At 38.6% G+C, this 12,957-nt stretch overlaps 1 protein-coding gene across 3 annotated transcripts in view; it reads left to right on the top strand.

Moving 5' to 3' along the window:
• The window catches only part of ACTN2 (actinin alpha 2), a 71,042-nt gene that overhangs the window by 43,020 nt on the left and 15,065 nt on the right, over positions 1-12,957 (top strand). For 2 of the 3 annotated variants that reach the window (XM_074818402.1, XM_074818403.1), the window contains exons 8-13: positions 49-134; positions 2,816-2,908; positions 3,779-4,009; positions 5,158-5,305; positions 6,848-6,998; positions 12,670-12,778. In XM_074818402.1, the coding sequence (XP_074674503.1) occupies positions 49-134; positions 2,816-2,908; positions 3,779-4,009; positions 5,158-5,305; positions 6,848-6,998; positions 12,670-12,778 (818 nt within the window). Of the gene's footprint in view, positions 1-48; positions 135-1,248; positions 1,335-2,815; positions 2,909-3,778; positions 4,010-5,157; positions 5,306-6,847; positions 6,999-12,669; positions 12,779-12,957 lie in introns of all 3 variants that reach the window. The other variant, XM_074818401.1, reaches the window with a different exon arrangement.

Genomic DNA, 12,957 nt, shown 5'->3' with positions numbered 1-12,957 from the left:
GTACCTTGTGAGAATTTCTGAGCAGTTAATCCTCTTCTCTCTACACAGATGTAGTAAACAATGCCAGACCTGATGAAAGAGCCATTATGACTTATGTTTCCTGTTACTACCATGCATTTGCTGGTGCTCAGAAGGTGAGATTGTAGAAGATGGATCAGATCTCATCCTTCACCTTCTGTCTTGTTTCTCTCAGCAATTTTTCCTCTTCTGATCTTTTCCTCACTAGTTACTAGGAGAGCGTCTTAGAGCTGAGCTCATTTCCTGTTGCCTCATTTTCTCTGTGAGCCACTATCTTGGTAGAGCCAGTAGTAGTCTATCCATTTGTTCCATGGAAACAAACCTTCCTGTCTCATCTATTAGTCTAATAATATCCAGTAGGTTTTTGACAGCTGGTTATTGAATGCGCTAGAGGACATTATTCTCTTTAATTGAAATTGTGTGCATTCATTTGAAGCACCTTTAAAAATGCGAGATGAAAATAAGCTCATAGTGAAAAAACAATTTCAGTAGCAGAATGCCATCTTTTTTCTCCCTGCTGGATATTATTCCTGCTACAGATGTCAAAATCATCATAACAGATGCTCAGAAAATAAACCCTTCTCTTATGCTTTCAGGATTGTTTTTAAAACGTTAAATGCTTAATGGTAAGTACAAACAGCAACATAAAACATTGCTACTGTGCAAAACAGACACAGAAACATACACAGACATCTCAGAAGAGCTCTGGAATCATGTCCTAATGAAAAGAAGGAAAATTTTAAAAAGCAAGGCAGTTCAGAGTTGGACATACTTCAGGTATTAGTAGTATAAAGAATACTGATATATAATGCTAAGTTTATAACTAATCCACCTGCCACTTCCAGAGAACATCTCACCAGATCAAAATGTAGTCTGTCTTAGAAAAAAAACCCCCACATTCTAAGTCACTAGACATATGCCTGCCAGTTCTTAAGCAGATAGGTAAAATTAAAGTCACTTCCCCTGTAACAATACTGCAGGATCAAGATTATTAAAATATTCCACCTCATTTAAGAGCTTATGTTGAATTTCTAGTATACGTTTTATTCTGTCAGCACCCATCAGTCTAACACTAAATTTATTACAGCTTTCTAGAGTTTCTAGAATACAGAGCTATGGACAAGGAAACAATCAGAACACTATGTTGTGCTTTTATTTATTCATCCTGTTTTCTACTCTTTGATTCTTTTTTTTTGTTTTGTGTTAATATTTCTGCCCCCCCTCTTGTAGATATTGTGAACACTCCCAAACCTGATGAGAGAGCTATCATGACATATGTGTCCTGCTTCTACCATGCTTTTGCTGGAGCAGAGCAGGTATTAATCAACTGTCCCTTTAGGTTGCTGTGTTTATGATTGGTTGTTTCACATTTCCACTAGTTTATTAAAAGCAACTAATTTAGTATTTTGTGAGTTTAATTAACAATTGTGAGTATCACTTGAGCACTAATACTTGTTTTTAACCAACACTTGAACCTGTTTTAGTTAAATGTTGTGTAACAAGTTGAACTTCTTTAATTCCAATGGACATTCCTATTTCTAATTTTGGGTCTTTATTTGGTGATTATAAAGGCTATCTCAGAAAAACTGTATTTGAAGATATTGTGAAATAGAGTTGTTGTTTGTTGCTACATCAACATCTTCTGTGTTTGCTGCATAAAAGAATGTTTGACTTTTGAAGACTGAGACTATTCTAGACTTACTCATGCTGAGTAGTAGTTTAGGGCTAGATTTTCAAAGATGCCTAAAGATGCAGAAAGGCACAGAAGTCATCCAACACTGTATTTGTGCCCAGTTCCCACTAGAGCCAATGGAATTATTTGTAGATTAAAGTACTAGTATAAAAGGCAAGAACGTCAGCAGCAGATCTGTCATACAGGATGGGATTCTCATTTACAGATGTGGCTGTTCTGCCACTGTTCTGCTTCATACATTTCTAGACTACAAATGGACATAACCCAACTTATGTGAAAAAAAGATAATAAAGAACCCTTAAAAGAGTGGATATTTTTCCTTCATCCTCAGGATTTGATTTCCCTTCCTGTCTCATAGGCCTCCTACACCTTACCAGAGCACAGCTATGCTGTTGTGCCCTCTTGCTTCTGGGTATGAAGGATTGCTATTCATGCAAAAGGGGGATTCCACATAATCTATAACACAGGAGTCTACACAGATATTTATCTGATTAGATATACAAATCAGATTTGTGCAAGTATAGATCTGTTATGTCAAACTATTAATGTAAATTTTAGACATGGCAGAGCTACACAGTGCCTTCACAAATAAAATTGGCAGGTGGCACGAAAAGATTTGCTGTCAGTGGCTGAGCTGCATATATTCTCAAGGGTATATGTACGTATGATTTGCAGATATAGAATGGTGTGGGACTCCTGAATCACATGGGATGTCTTTCCAGTGTGGCTAACAAATCTAATACTTTTCTGGTGTGATTTAAAAAAATTAACCTAATAGGATAACTTTAAGAATGGCCTAAGTCATCTTTGAAAATAAAAGACGTATCAGACAACTATAATGGCAGTGTGAAATTCTGCCTTGTATAATAAGGCTTCGTTGTACAACAAGGTAACTTCTGTGCTGCTCTGTGCCTTATCCAGGCCATTGGAATCTGTGACTACAGAAGGAAGGTAAATATATATCTAAGTAACCTAGGAGCACAAATCAACAACTATAAAACAATGTGATTTTTATTTGCAGCAGCCACATTCTCTTTCTCTAAGCCTGTACCTTTCTCAGAATGTCTTCGTTAATATGTCCTGTTTATTTGCTGTGTTTTACAGGCTGAAACCGCAGCTAACCGGATCTGTAAGGTGCTTGCTGTGAATCAGGAAAATGAGAGGTTGATGGAAGAGTATGAGAGACTAGCAAGTGAGGTAAAAACAGCTGTATTTGTAACATGGTGATAATTACATTCGTGAAATACTGAAAGCTGAAAGATTCATGCGCTGTCTGCAAGATAGCAAAGTGAAGACGTTATGAAGGTAAATCTCACAGTGGTAGGGTACAAAGTTCAGTTGCCCAAGACATCAAGGTTCAGGTGACTCCTTTGCCACACACTTCCTATGTGGCCTCCAGCAAGTCACTCAGTCTCCTTAATGTGCCAGAAAGGCTGTTTTGAGGACTGTCATCGGTCTGCCCCAAGACCAGGCTTGTGGTCCCTGTAATCTCCAAAGATAGCCACTCTTGACCACATGTAGAGCACGGAGGATGCTGTCACTCCAGCACGCCCGTTGGACAGGGTCTGTCAGGGTGTTCACCGTGCACCTGTGAACACAGGCAGCAAATGAATGAAGAAGGGAGCACATTGTGCTCCTCCTGTCCTTTCTTGGTAAATGGCAAATCTGTTGAATCAGGACTACAGATGTGTAGTTACTTGCCTGGTGTCTGTCCTGATCTCATAACTATGACTACTTGAAATGTCAAGACCAATACTTTTAAAAGTGCAAGTGATTTTGGGTAACTCAGGTTCTGAGTAATTAGTTAGAGACACCTTACATGTGTGTTCATCTTTCTGAAAATCAGGGTATTTCTAGAAATACCTAGAATATATGGGCAAATTAGTTAAAAAAAGTTTTGTTCAGCTTTGAAAATCTTGTGCTTACTTGCCATTAAGGCAATGATACCAACTGAACTCAATAATATTAAAATGGAGCAAACTTGATTAGGATTTGTGCATGTATTATGATCTTTTTTTGGTTGCCTTTCCATTGCCTTTATTTCAATTGTTTGTGTTGATTTGAAAGCTTTTAGAATGGATTCGCCGGACAATTCCTTGGCTGGAAAACAGGACCCCAGAAAAAACAATGCAGGCTATGCAGAAGAAATTAGAGGATTTCCGGGACTACCGCCGGAAACACAAACCTCCCAAAGTCCAAGAGAAATGTCAACTGGAGATCAATTTCAACACCCTGCAGACAAAACTGAGAATCAGCAATCGGCCAGCTTTCATGCCATCAGAGGGAAAAATGGTTTCAGTAAGTAAAGGAGGCATAAATATTCCATTCTTTTTATCAACGTTCTCACAAAAAATTCAACATGAAGGATTGAAATGACATTTTAAGTCATCCTCAGAAACTTCAGTTTGTTGCACTTTATCAATATCAAACCACTCTTTTTACATGTTCCCTTTCATTCTAGAATCTTGCTTTCTCTTAAGCATGCTCCTGCCTCTTTGAAGGCTTTCCTCAAGAGCAAATTGTCTTGAGATCTAAGACAATGCAGAGCTTCCTTTGGGAGTGTTAGCAATACTTCTCTGTCAGTGAGGCCAAATACTGTTTATTTAAGCAAAACTCACAGTTTCACTCACATTTTGGTCATCAGCCTTACAGAAACTGACATTGCTCAATGTACGTTTCTGCTTTTTTGTACTTTTTAAAATTAAATTTTGTTTTTTGTTTATGTCTGTGAAGATAAGCATAGTCAGTACCAAGAATTCTCATCTGCTGATAAGTATTGTGAATTGACTGTGGGTCAAAACATTTTCTGTGGAATATAGCAAATCTGTTTCTGTTCTCTCTCCTATCATTGTGGTTTTGTTGCTCAGATTTGATAATCAGACAATTGCACTGTCTGAAAAGGGCCATTGTCCACTCTCCATAAGCAGAAAATCAAGGGCCTGTCACTTCAGTTTCCTACTCATGTCTTTGAGTTTCCGAGGAAGTTCACAAAACTCTGCATGCCACAGAAAGTGAAATGAGTTTGTATTCCAGCTAAAATACGCACCAAATCCTCTTTACACTAATAAGTTTGCTATTGTCAGCTTCTGAGAGCAAAGCACTTTTATTTTGATAAAAGATAGGTATGTCATAACAGAACATGCATATTGTGAAATGGGAGGTAAAAGCAATATATCAGTAAGACACCAAATGTATAGCTATGCTTGGAAGCCATATGTATAGGGGTTCCTTTCATGAACTCACCTGAATAGGCCATGCTATTAGGAGCAGATGTCTGGACTTCCTGAGCTGCTTGACAACATTTTCTATGATTCTATGATTTTACAAAAACTGGACATAAAAACTTCTCTTTTTGGAGCAAAATTGTGAGTCAGTCAGAAATCTGCAAATTTGGATAAAAAGAGATTATAGTTTCATCCTCTCTCTCCCACGTATTCTCTTCACAGGATATTGCCGGCGCTTGGCAGAGACTTGAACAAGCTGAGAAAGGCTATGAAGAGTGGCTACTGAATGAAATACGAAGACTGGAAAGACTTGAACACTTGGCTGAGAAATTCAGGCAGAAGGCTTCCACTCATGAGCAGTGGGCATATGGTGAGCAGAGATGGCTTTTAACATTTTTGATGTCTTAACGTTCAAGGTTGAACTGTCAGTGCTGAATATTTACCAGCGTAAGTAGTTTGGACAGTTTTTGAAACCTGAAATAATAACAGATAAAATTGCAGGTTTTGTTGACTATAGTCATGATGCTTACTTATAGGCATGTTCCTAATGAATTGTAACTGTAAAAATCATACTCTTGAGGTAGTGAGTCAAACTTAATGGGAATATTCAGTGTTTGAGTAGAGGCCATTACTGCTAAGGCATTCCTATGTATTTGTACACCAGCAATCCAACCAGGAATGCAGTGACACCACTCATTAAGTGTGAAATTATTAGCAGAGTTATTCTGAGTTGATTATCGTTTGGTCATCATGGTGTTTTGAGTAATCCACATAAACTACACGATAACGGACTCACTTCTGCTTTGCTTCATACCCTGGATTACACCCCATTTATAGTTCTGTTTTTTAATGGTAACTGTACTTTACGTCTAGTTGTAACAGCTATAGGAGCATACACTGGCATACAGTTTTGTTGGGGATCATTAAACATGGATCTGCTCTATCATCCCGTTGTTTGCGCTGACAACTAGTCTTCCTGTTTCTGCTATGTTTCTGGCTTTTTCCAGCTAGAATCTTTTCTCCCTGTGAAAGTAAACCAGAGTCCACCCCATAACACAGTTGCTGGAACTATACAAGGCTGCAAATGGCTGCCAAGCAGATACTAGAAGGGAAACTACAGTGTTTATCAGCCCTGAGAGCCTATTTTCTGAGCATAAACTACTCATGGTGATACGTTATGGCTGTTATGCAGGGAAAACTTCACATAAGCTGATACACAGCAAGTGAAACAATAGTCCCTTCTGGCTCTAGAATTCACAGAGCTGTGTAATGCCATGTGGTGAGTTGCAGTTGTAGGGGCTGTCTGCATAGATTCATTTGTCCAATACAGGAGCTACCATGGAGTAATATTTCAGTTTCTGATTTCCTCTTTTCTTCTCTAGCCTTTTGTGAATAGGTTGGCATTTTCCACTTAAAACGCAGTGTTTGATACAAAAGGCAGCCACACATCTCACTTTTTTTTTTTTTGAAAAGTGCTGAAATGAATAATGAATTGAAGGTAAAACATGAAAAAGAATAACAGATCACTAGTAAGAGCGAAGCTGAGTGTAGCAGTGCGATTTCTGGTTTTGTAAGTCTACTCTACAAAAGACTTATCACAATAGTTTAGAGCCCCAGTTTTTGCCAATATATGATTTTTATGCCAGTTTCTCAAGCGGTGTAATAGTTGCTACTTTAAATCAGTATAAAGAACCTATGCAAAAATGAAGGAATCACTGAGAGATCTTAAAAAATACATATTTCTAATTAACACTGTTGTGCTGACAATTTGCTACTGATTTCAGTGGGAGTGGGACTTCATCTCATACATGGGATTTTCACCATGTCTCAGTTTAAAAAGTTGACTAAATTTGCAATTATTCTAACCAATAAATTAGTAAAAAAAATTACTAATATTTTAATTTCCTTTCAGGCAAAGAGCAGATCTTACTTCAGAAGGATTATGAATCCGCTTCTCTGACAGAAGTCCGCGCCATGTTAAGGAAACATGAAGCTTTTGAGAGCGATTTGGCTGCTCACCAGGACAGGGTGGAACAGATCGCTGCCATTGCCCAGGAGCTGAAGTATGTTCCATTTAAAGGCTTGCAGCTGCTGACATTTAACTTTGCGATAAACTCTTTCCAATGAATTTGATAGTGTCATAGGTACCAATGTAAGAATTCCAGAGATAGCTTTGTAAGTATATTATCTGAGCTGGTCACTGAGACCTTTCCCTCATCTCCCCCTTACCCCCAACCAAATATAGATATTCAACTGACCAAAATTATTTGAAAACAAACATTTTAAAATTGACTTAACAGTAATCTTTTAGCATTAGCTCTACTGATGAGTCTATTGTGTGTTGATGTGAATCCTGAAGGTTATTTCTCAGTTCATCTGGTCTGCTGAGAGGTCCTGGCTATGAGTTGTTTAACTTAGAAAATAATTTCACTTACACAAATTACAGGTGAAGCATCTTCACTTTAAAATCAAGTATTTTCCCACAGGTATATTGGTCCTTTCAAAAGGCTTCACATCCCTAAACTATTTCTATAGTAGTGGGTAATGCACTGACTTTTCTGAAGATTTAATTGTCTCTAGTATACTTATTTTCACAATCTCTTCGTATTATATTTGGAAGCGCCATTGTCTCCATTTTACAGAAAGGGCAGTGGGGCATATGGAAGCTAAATAACTTGCTCAGGGTGACACAAGCAATCAAGCACACAAGCTCTCCTATAAGAGAGCAGAAGTTTTCACCCACAATTCCATCGACTTAGCCACAGGACCAACACTTGCTCTCTTGGCATACTATGCGCAGAGAAAACACACAACCAAATCTGAGAACATTTCTACAACACATTTAGGCTACATCTGTATTGCTAACATCAGCTACATAGGTCAGGGGTGTGAAAAGTCAAGGCCCCTGTCTGACAGACACCCTTATGGCAGCAGAAGTCCTGAGTGTTGATGCAGCCATTATTGGTGAAACTTGCTTTTGTTTGTGGGAAGGTTATTAATTCACCTGTGAGAAGCACTGTTTTGCCAGCAAAGCACTGCCCACACTGACAGGACTGTAGTGTTACTGGATGTCCCCGTTCTGGTAAAGTTGTCTTGGTGTGTATACCAAGCCAAGCACATTTGATTTTATAATCTTATGCAGTTAACTGCAGTGGTTTTGTACTGTAAATCAGTGGCGCTACTCCTGATCTTAGCAATTTGGCACAGACTTAGATGCATTGCTCACCCGCAGTATAAATCTGCAAAGCCAACAGGAACAAATGTGCAGTAGTGGTTGAAACAGGAGCCAAGATCAAAATTCTCAGATTCCTGCCCTTGGCTTCAGCTCTCCCAAGTTTCAGTTTCTCACCTTCTTGAATAGGCAAAACAGTTACTACTCAGAAATCAAGTGCTAAAAACATGCCCTCTTTTCACTTTGTGAAGGACCATGACTCATAAACAGCTTCAAATTCATTAACGATTTAAAAATCAGAGAGTTGTCTAAAAATGTAGTTCATACCTGATAGCAGCAGCACTTACAGTAATCGTATCATTCAAATGGATTTAGAAGAAAAATCCTATTTTTCAAGATTATTTAAAGGAAAAGTAAAGTAAAACACAGTGGGCAGAATTAGTACTGGGTTTTAGTTAGTGTGGAAGAAGTCTGAAAAACAGAGTATGTGAGCTTATGAAATATCTTCTGGCATGCCTTGATCTCTGTTGTGGAGTTATTTGTTCCTCTTTATGCTAAAGACAGTTTCTGAAACACCTAAGCATTGTTAATTCAGCTTCAGCTTTACAAGTGATGAGAAACTTTGGGAATGTGGTATATACACAGCACAGCATGTGCTTACCAGTGTTTTGAACCCTGTGTCCTTTACCGCTGGTGAGGCCAGTGAACACTGTATCCTGTCTATTTTAGGATTGTCTCTTCTCAGTTGTTTCAGTAATTTGCTGTGTGAAGTTAAACAAGTTATTTGTGGCCTGGGCTGCAAAGGTGCTGAAAACCCGTTGGTTTTAGAGATGCTCTACTTTGATTTCTCTGCTTCTCCATACAATGGGGCTATCAGTGCCTGGTTTTTCACTGAGACTCAGTAGCTCAGTTAGGCTTAATGTCCTTGGAGAACACTGAAATAAAGGTTTAAAAGGTCAAGTTTTATGATTAGCTGCAAGCAAATGGGCAGCTTCTATTTAAATATTGATGTTAATTATTTATACATAATTCCTCACACAATGAAATCATGGAGAAAACCACTAATTTCTTTCTCCATTCACATTTTTAAAGAAGGATTGACAAATGTCTGAATGCTAAGAAATGTGCATTGTCACCTGATACAAACCCTGCTGAAGTCAATCTGGGTATTTTTTTATTGGTTTTTTTTTTCATCACTGGATCAAGCCCTTACAGAAATCATCATCATCATCATCTCTGTCTAAATTCCAAGTCAGTACACCTCCATGTTTCATTTTAGTCAATCTCTTGGCTGCCTAATGTGGCTATTTCAAAGGAGAACAATTGCTGTGTGACCTTGAACTCTACCAGTTACAGTTTCCTGTCTGTTCTGGTATTTTCTGCTGCAGCAGCTTAGTCCACTGTGTGCTTAACCTTAAAGTTGCTACAAGCTTGTTGACTGGTGTTGTTTAGATAAAGGATTTGTGCGTATGTGCAAGCGGGTGATTCCAGCCAGGATGCTGCTATAAGATTGTTCTGTCTCAGCCTGTATAGACTTAGATATTCCTTAGCAATGAGGCATGACAAGGCTTGGATAGGGCTATATACAAAGCTAGAAAAAGGCATTTCTAAAATGTGATTTGCCATTTATGACATAGCAAATGCTAAATAGAACTTGAGTGAGCTGTACTATGAAATGCCATATTCATTTATGAGCTTGTATGCTCATTTCAATGTATTCAATCATCAGGATAAAATTTTTGGAATCTAGTTTCTTGCATATCCATCACTTCTAGTATAGCAACTTATTTTCGGCCAAGAAGACCACTATCTATAACACTGATTCAGAGAGTCTATTTGCTTCTGGAAACCTGGGCTCAAATTGTGCTTACGTGCACGTTTAACATGAGCCTGGTTCTGAAGCAGTGCTAAAGCATGTTGCTCAGCAGGTTATTTTTGTGACACTATCACTGTTCCTAAAGTGAGCTCATACTTAAGTGCTTCTCTGGATCAAGACAAAATCTGACAAAATTTTTAATTCTTCATGGATAAGATTGAATTACTTGTAAGATCAATAGAAATAGCTTAATGATTTTTAAATTCCAAAGGCTCTGGATTTCAAATAACCAAATGAATAGAAGTGACTGTTCTCTTAGAAGATCTGTAACACATGTGCAGCAGTACTTTGTGTATGCATGATAAGCAAAACTTTGGCAAAATATGAAATCTAGTCTCTTCACAGCTTCAATGTTGAGAGAGCTACAAAAATTAATAGGAGAAGGAATGTAAACCTATGTTTTATTTCCAAGTAAATAATCTCCTATGAGTGGTTATTTCTTCCTCGGCTCCTGCTTTCAGCAGAAAGATGTTCTTTGACACATATGAGACACTTATTTGAAGTAAACTACAGCAGGCCCAGAAAGGCAGTGGAGCTATGCTGTTTAATGCCACTTGGTAATCTAATTTATGATTTTTGACCCATGGCTGCCCTTTTTAAAAGTTGTTTTGATAATATTATTCTCCTACCTATTTGTCCACAGCACATATCCCTGGAAGAATTAGGATAGCAGAGATCTTATGGGGAATGACAGAACCTCCCTGGCAGAGCTGGTGGAGGAACGTTGCACATTACCTTCCAGGACTTTGACCAGAGCTTGTACAGTCACTCACTTTCATGGAAGGACACCTGCCCTTATCCTAATCGACAAAAGGAGATAAGTGATCCATTGAAGCAAAAATAAAATTTGCAGTACTCTCAGGGATGTGACCTGGAGTATCTGGTATAATACCCTGTCCATATTCTGGTATATTAGATTTGGTATGCGAAAAGAGACCAGAATACAAATATCCACATCCCATCCACTTAGTGAGCTCACAGATCGAACAGGAACATCATCTAATAATCTCAACATGCTGTAATGAAAAAACCCAACTTCCAGCCAAAAACTCATAGCAGCAAAATATATCTGAGCCTGTTTTATCCAAAACTCCATGCTTCTGACTTAAAATTTCTTAACAGATAGATGGCTTTTGTTGCATCCCTTGAAGGCTAACAAAAAGGCTTCCTTCAGAGAAGGAAGCAAGTTTTTGAGTTAAGGAGCCCTTGTACAGTATGACTTGCTGGCAGCTTTCTCCTTACATGTAACAGTTCTACTTTCACAATTCTGGGTTAGTTTTGTTATTTTAAAAAATTGTTATGGCATTTTATTTTCACTTGTTTTACCATTCTTCACTTTCAGCAGTCAATTGATTGCAGTACATCTGAAGCCTCTTTTAAACAGAATGGTTCACATACTTCTCATCTTTATCCCAAACCAGATTGCTCAGACTGAGCTTGGAGGAGGAAGCATGAACACTGCCCCTGGCCTACAGTGTAGCTTCACAGAGGAAAGCTACCTCTGTTCTCACTTTGTCCTCTGTGATTCTCTAAGTTACTGGTGGATTGATCTGTACATTCCCCTTGCCAATTGCCTAGAGAAGAATGCTCAAAAGAAGGGAACAAATTCTATCTGCATTTAATGTCTTGTTCAAGCTTTAAAGTAAATCTTAGCTTCATTTTGCCATACTGTCACATAATCACAGCCTCTGCAATGTTTAGTACTGGGCAAAGTGTCCTCAAGGAGCAGCCAAGAGCTAAATTCAGTGGATGATGATACACCAATAAAAATGATCTTCCACAGTGCCAAACGCATGTATTTTATTGTGGTCATGATGGCTGCAGCAGAACCAAGGGGATTATCTGCCACAGAGATCAGAAATTCAATTTGAGACAGACTCAGTGCAGAATCTCAGGACAGAGCCTTAAAAAGTTATTCCAGTCTTAGGCAGAATAGTAAATCACTTTCTGTCAGGATGATATAAACCCATTAAGCAGGTGAAAAAGCAGTGTTAACTGCTACATCCTTTGTGGGTACACTGATTCATGCTGGTGGCATACGTGGGTCTGGAGATCACTGTTCTCTGAACCAGCCAGTTCTAGGGTGTAGCTCTCTGAGGAGTTTCTGGAGAGGAAGATGAAAATTGTTCTCTGTGCCCCAGATCTGGGCAGCCTCTATTAAGTATTTCCAGGCCTGTGAGAGAGAGATTATGCTTTGAATGCAACCTGAGGTCTGTTTCTCAGTTAAATAATTTCAGAGCCTATGAAGCTGGAAAGGATCATTGGATTATTTAAAACGAAAGGTATCTTTCAGGCCAATTAATTTAAAAGTGTACCAATCTTCAGAAACTTGATAAAGCCCCAGACTGAAGCATTCTGGTCTTCAGGAGATCAAATTGCTTGTGCCACAGGAATAGCTGAGACAAAGATGGTTACACACCTTAATTGTCTTTAATACTTGGATGTCACAGATGGATACTTAATTTTTCTCACAACAGAGGAGGTTGATCCTGTTCCTGTGCTGTGCTTCTTCAAATGCTGAATGCCTAGATCACACATGTCTATACTGTAACACTTGCTTACCTGGAAGAGAAATATTGCTAAAAAGAGGGCAAGAATTACTGAGGGCCAGTGGAAGAGTGTGGACAATGCAGCTGCTCCTGTCTTTCAGAAAGTCACACAGATTTTTGTTTTCACTCTTTCTTAGTGAACTGGACTACCATGATGCTGCAAGTGTCAATGATAGATGCCAAAAGATATGTGACCAATGGGACAGCCTGGGAACACTTACTCAGAAAAGGAGAGAGGCACTGGAGGTAAACCATATAACAATGATCAGCAGCTCAGCTGAGGTGGGGAGTGGGAAAGGAACCATTTGTTTCAGATCTGGAAACAGTGCCATTGAGCATCCCCTTTGCAATCCAAACAGCAATAAACCCTTTCCTCAGATCTTCATTTCATTTTGGTGTGGTTTCATTTTCAAACAGATTGAATT

The sequence above is a fragment of the Strix aluco genome, chromosome 3, assembly GCF_031877795.1.
Source record: "Strix aluco isolate bStrAlu1 chromosome 3, bStrAlu1.hap1, whole genome shotgun sequence".
Classification (NCBI taxonomy): Eukaryota; Metazoa; Chordata; class Aves; order Strigiformes; family Strigidae; genus Strix; species Strix aluco.
Note: the sequence above shows the minus strand (reverse complement) of the source record. Positions and strands in the feature narration are given on the sequence as shown.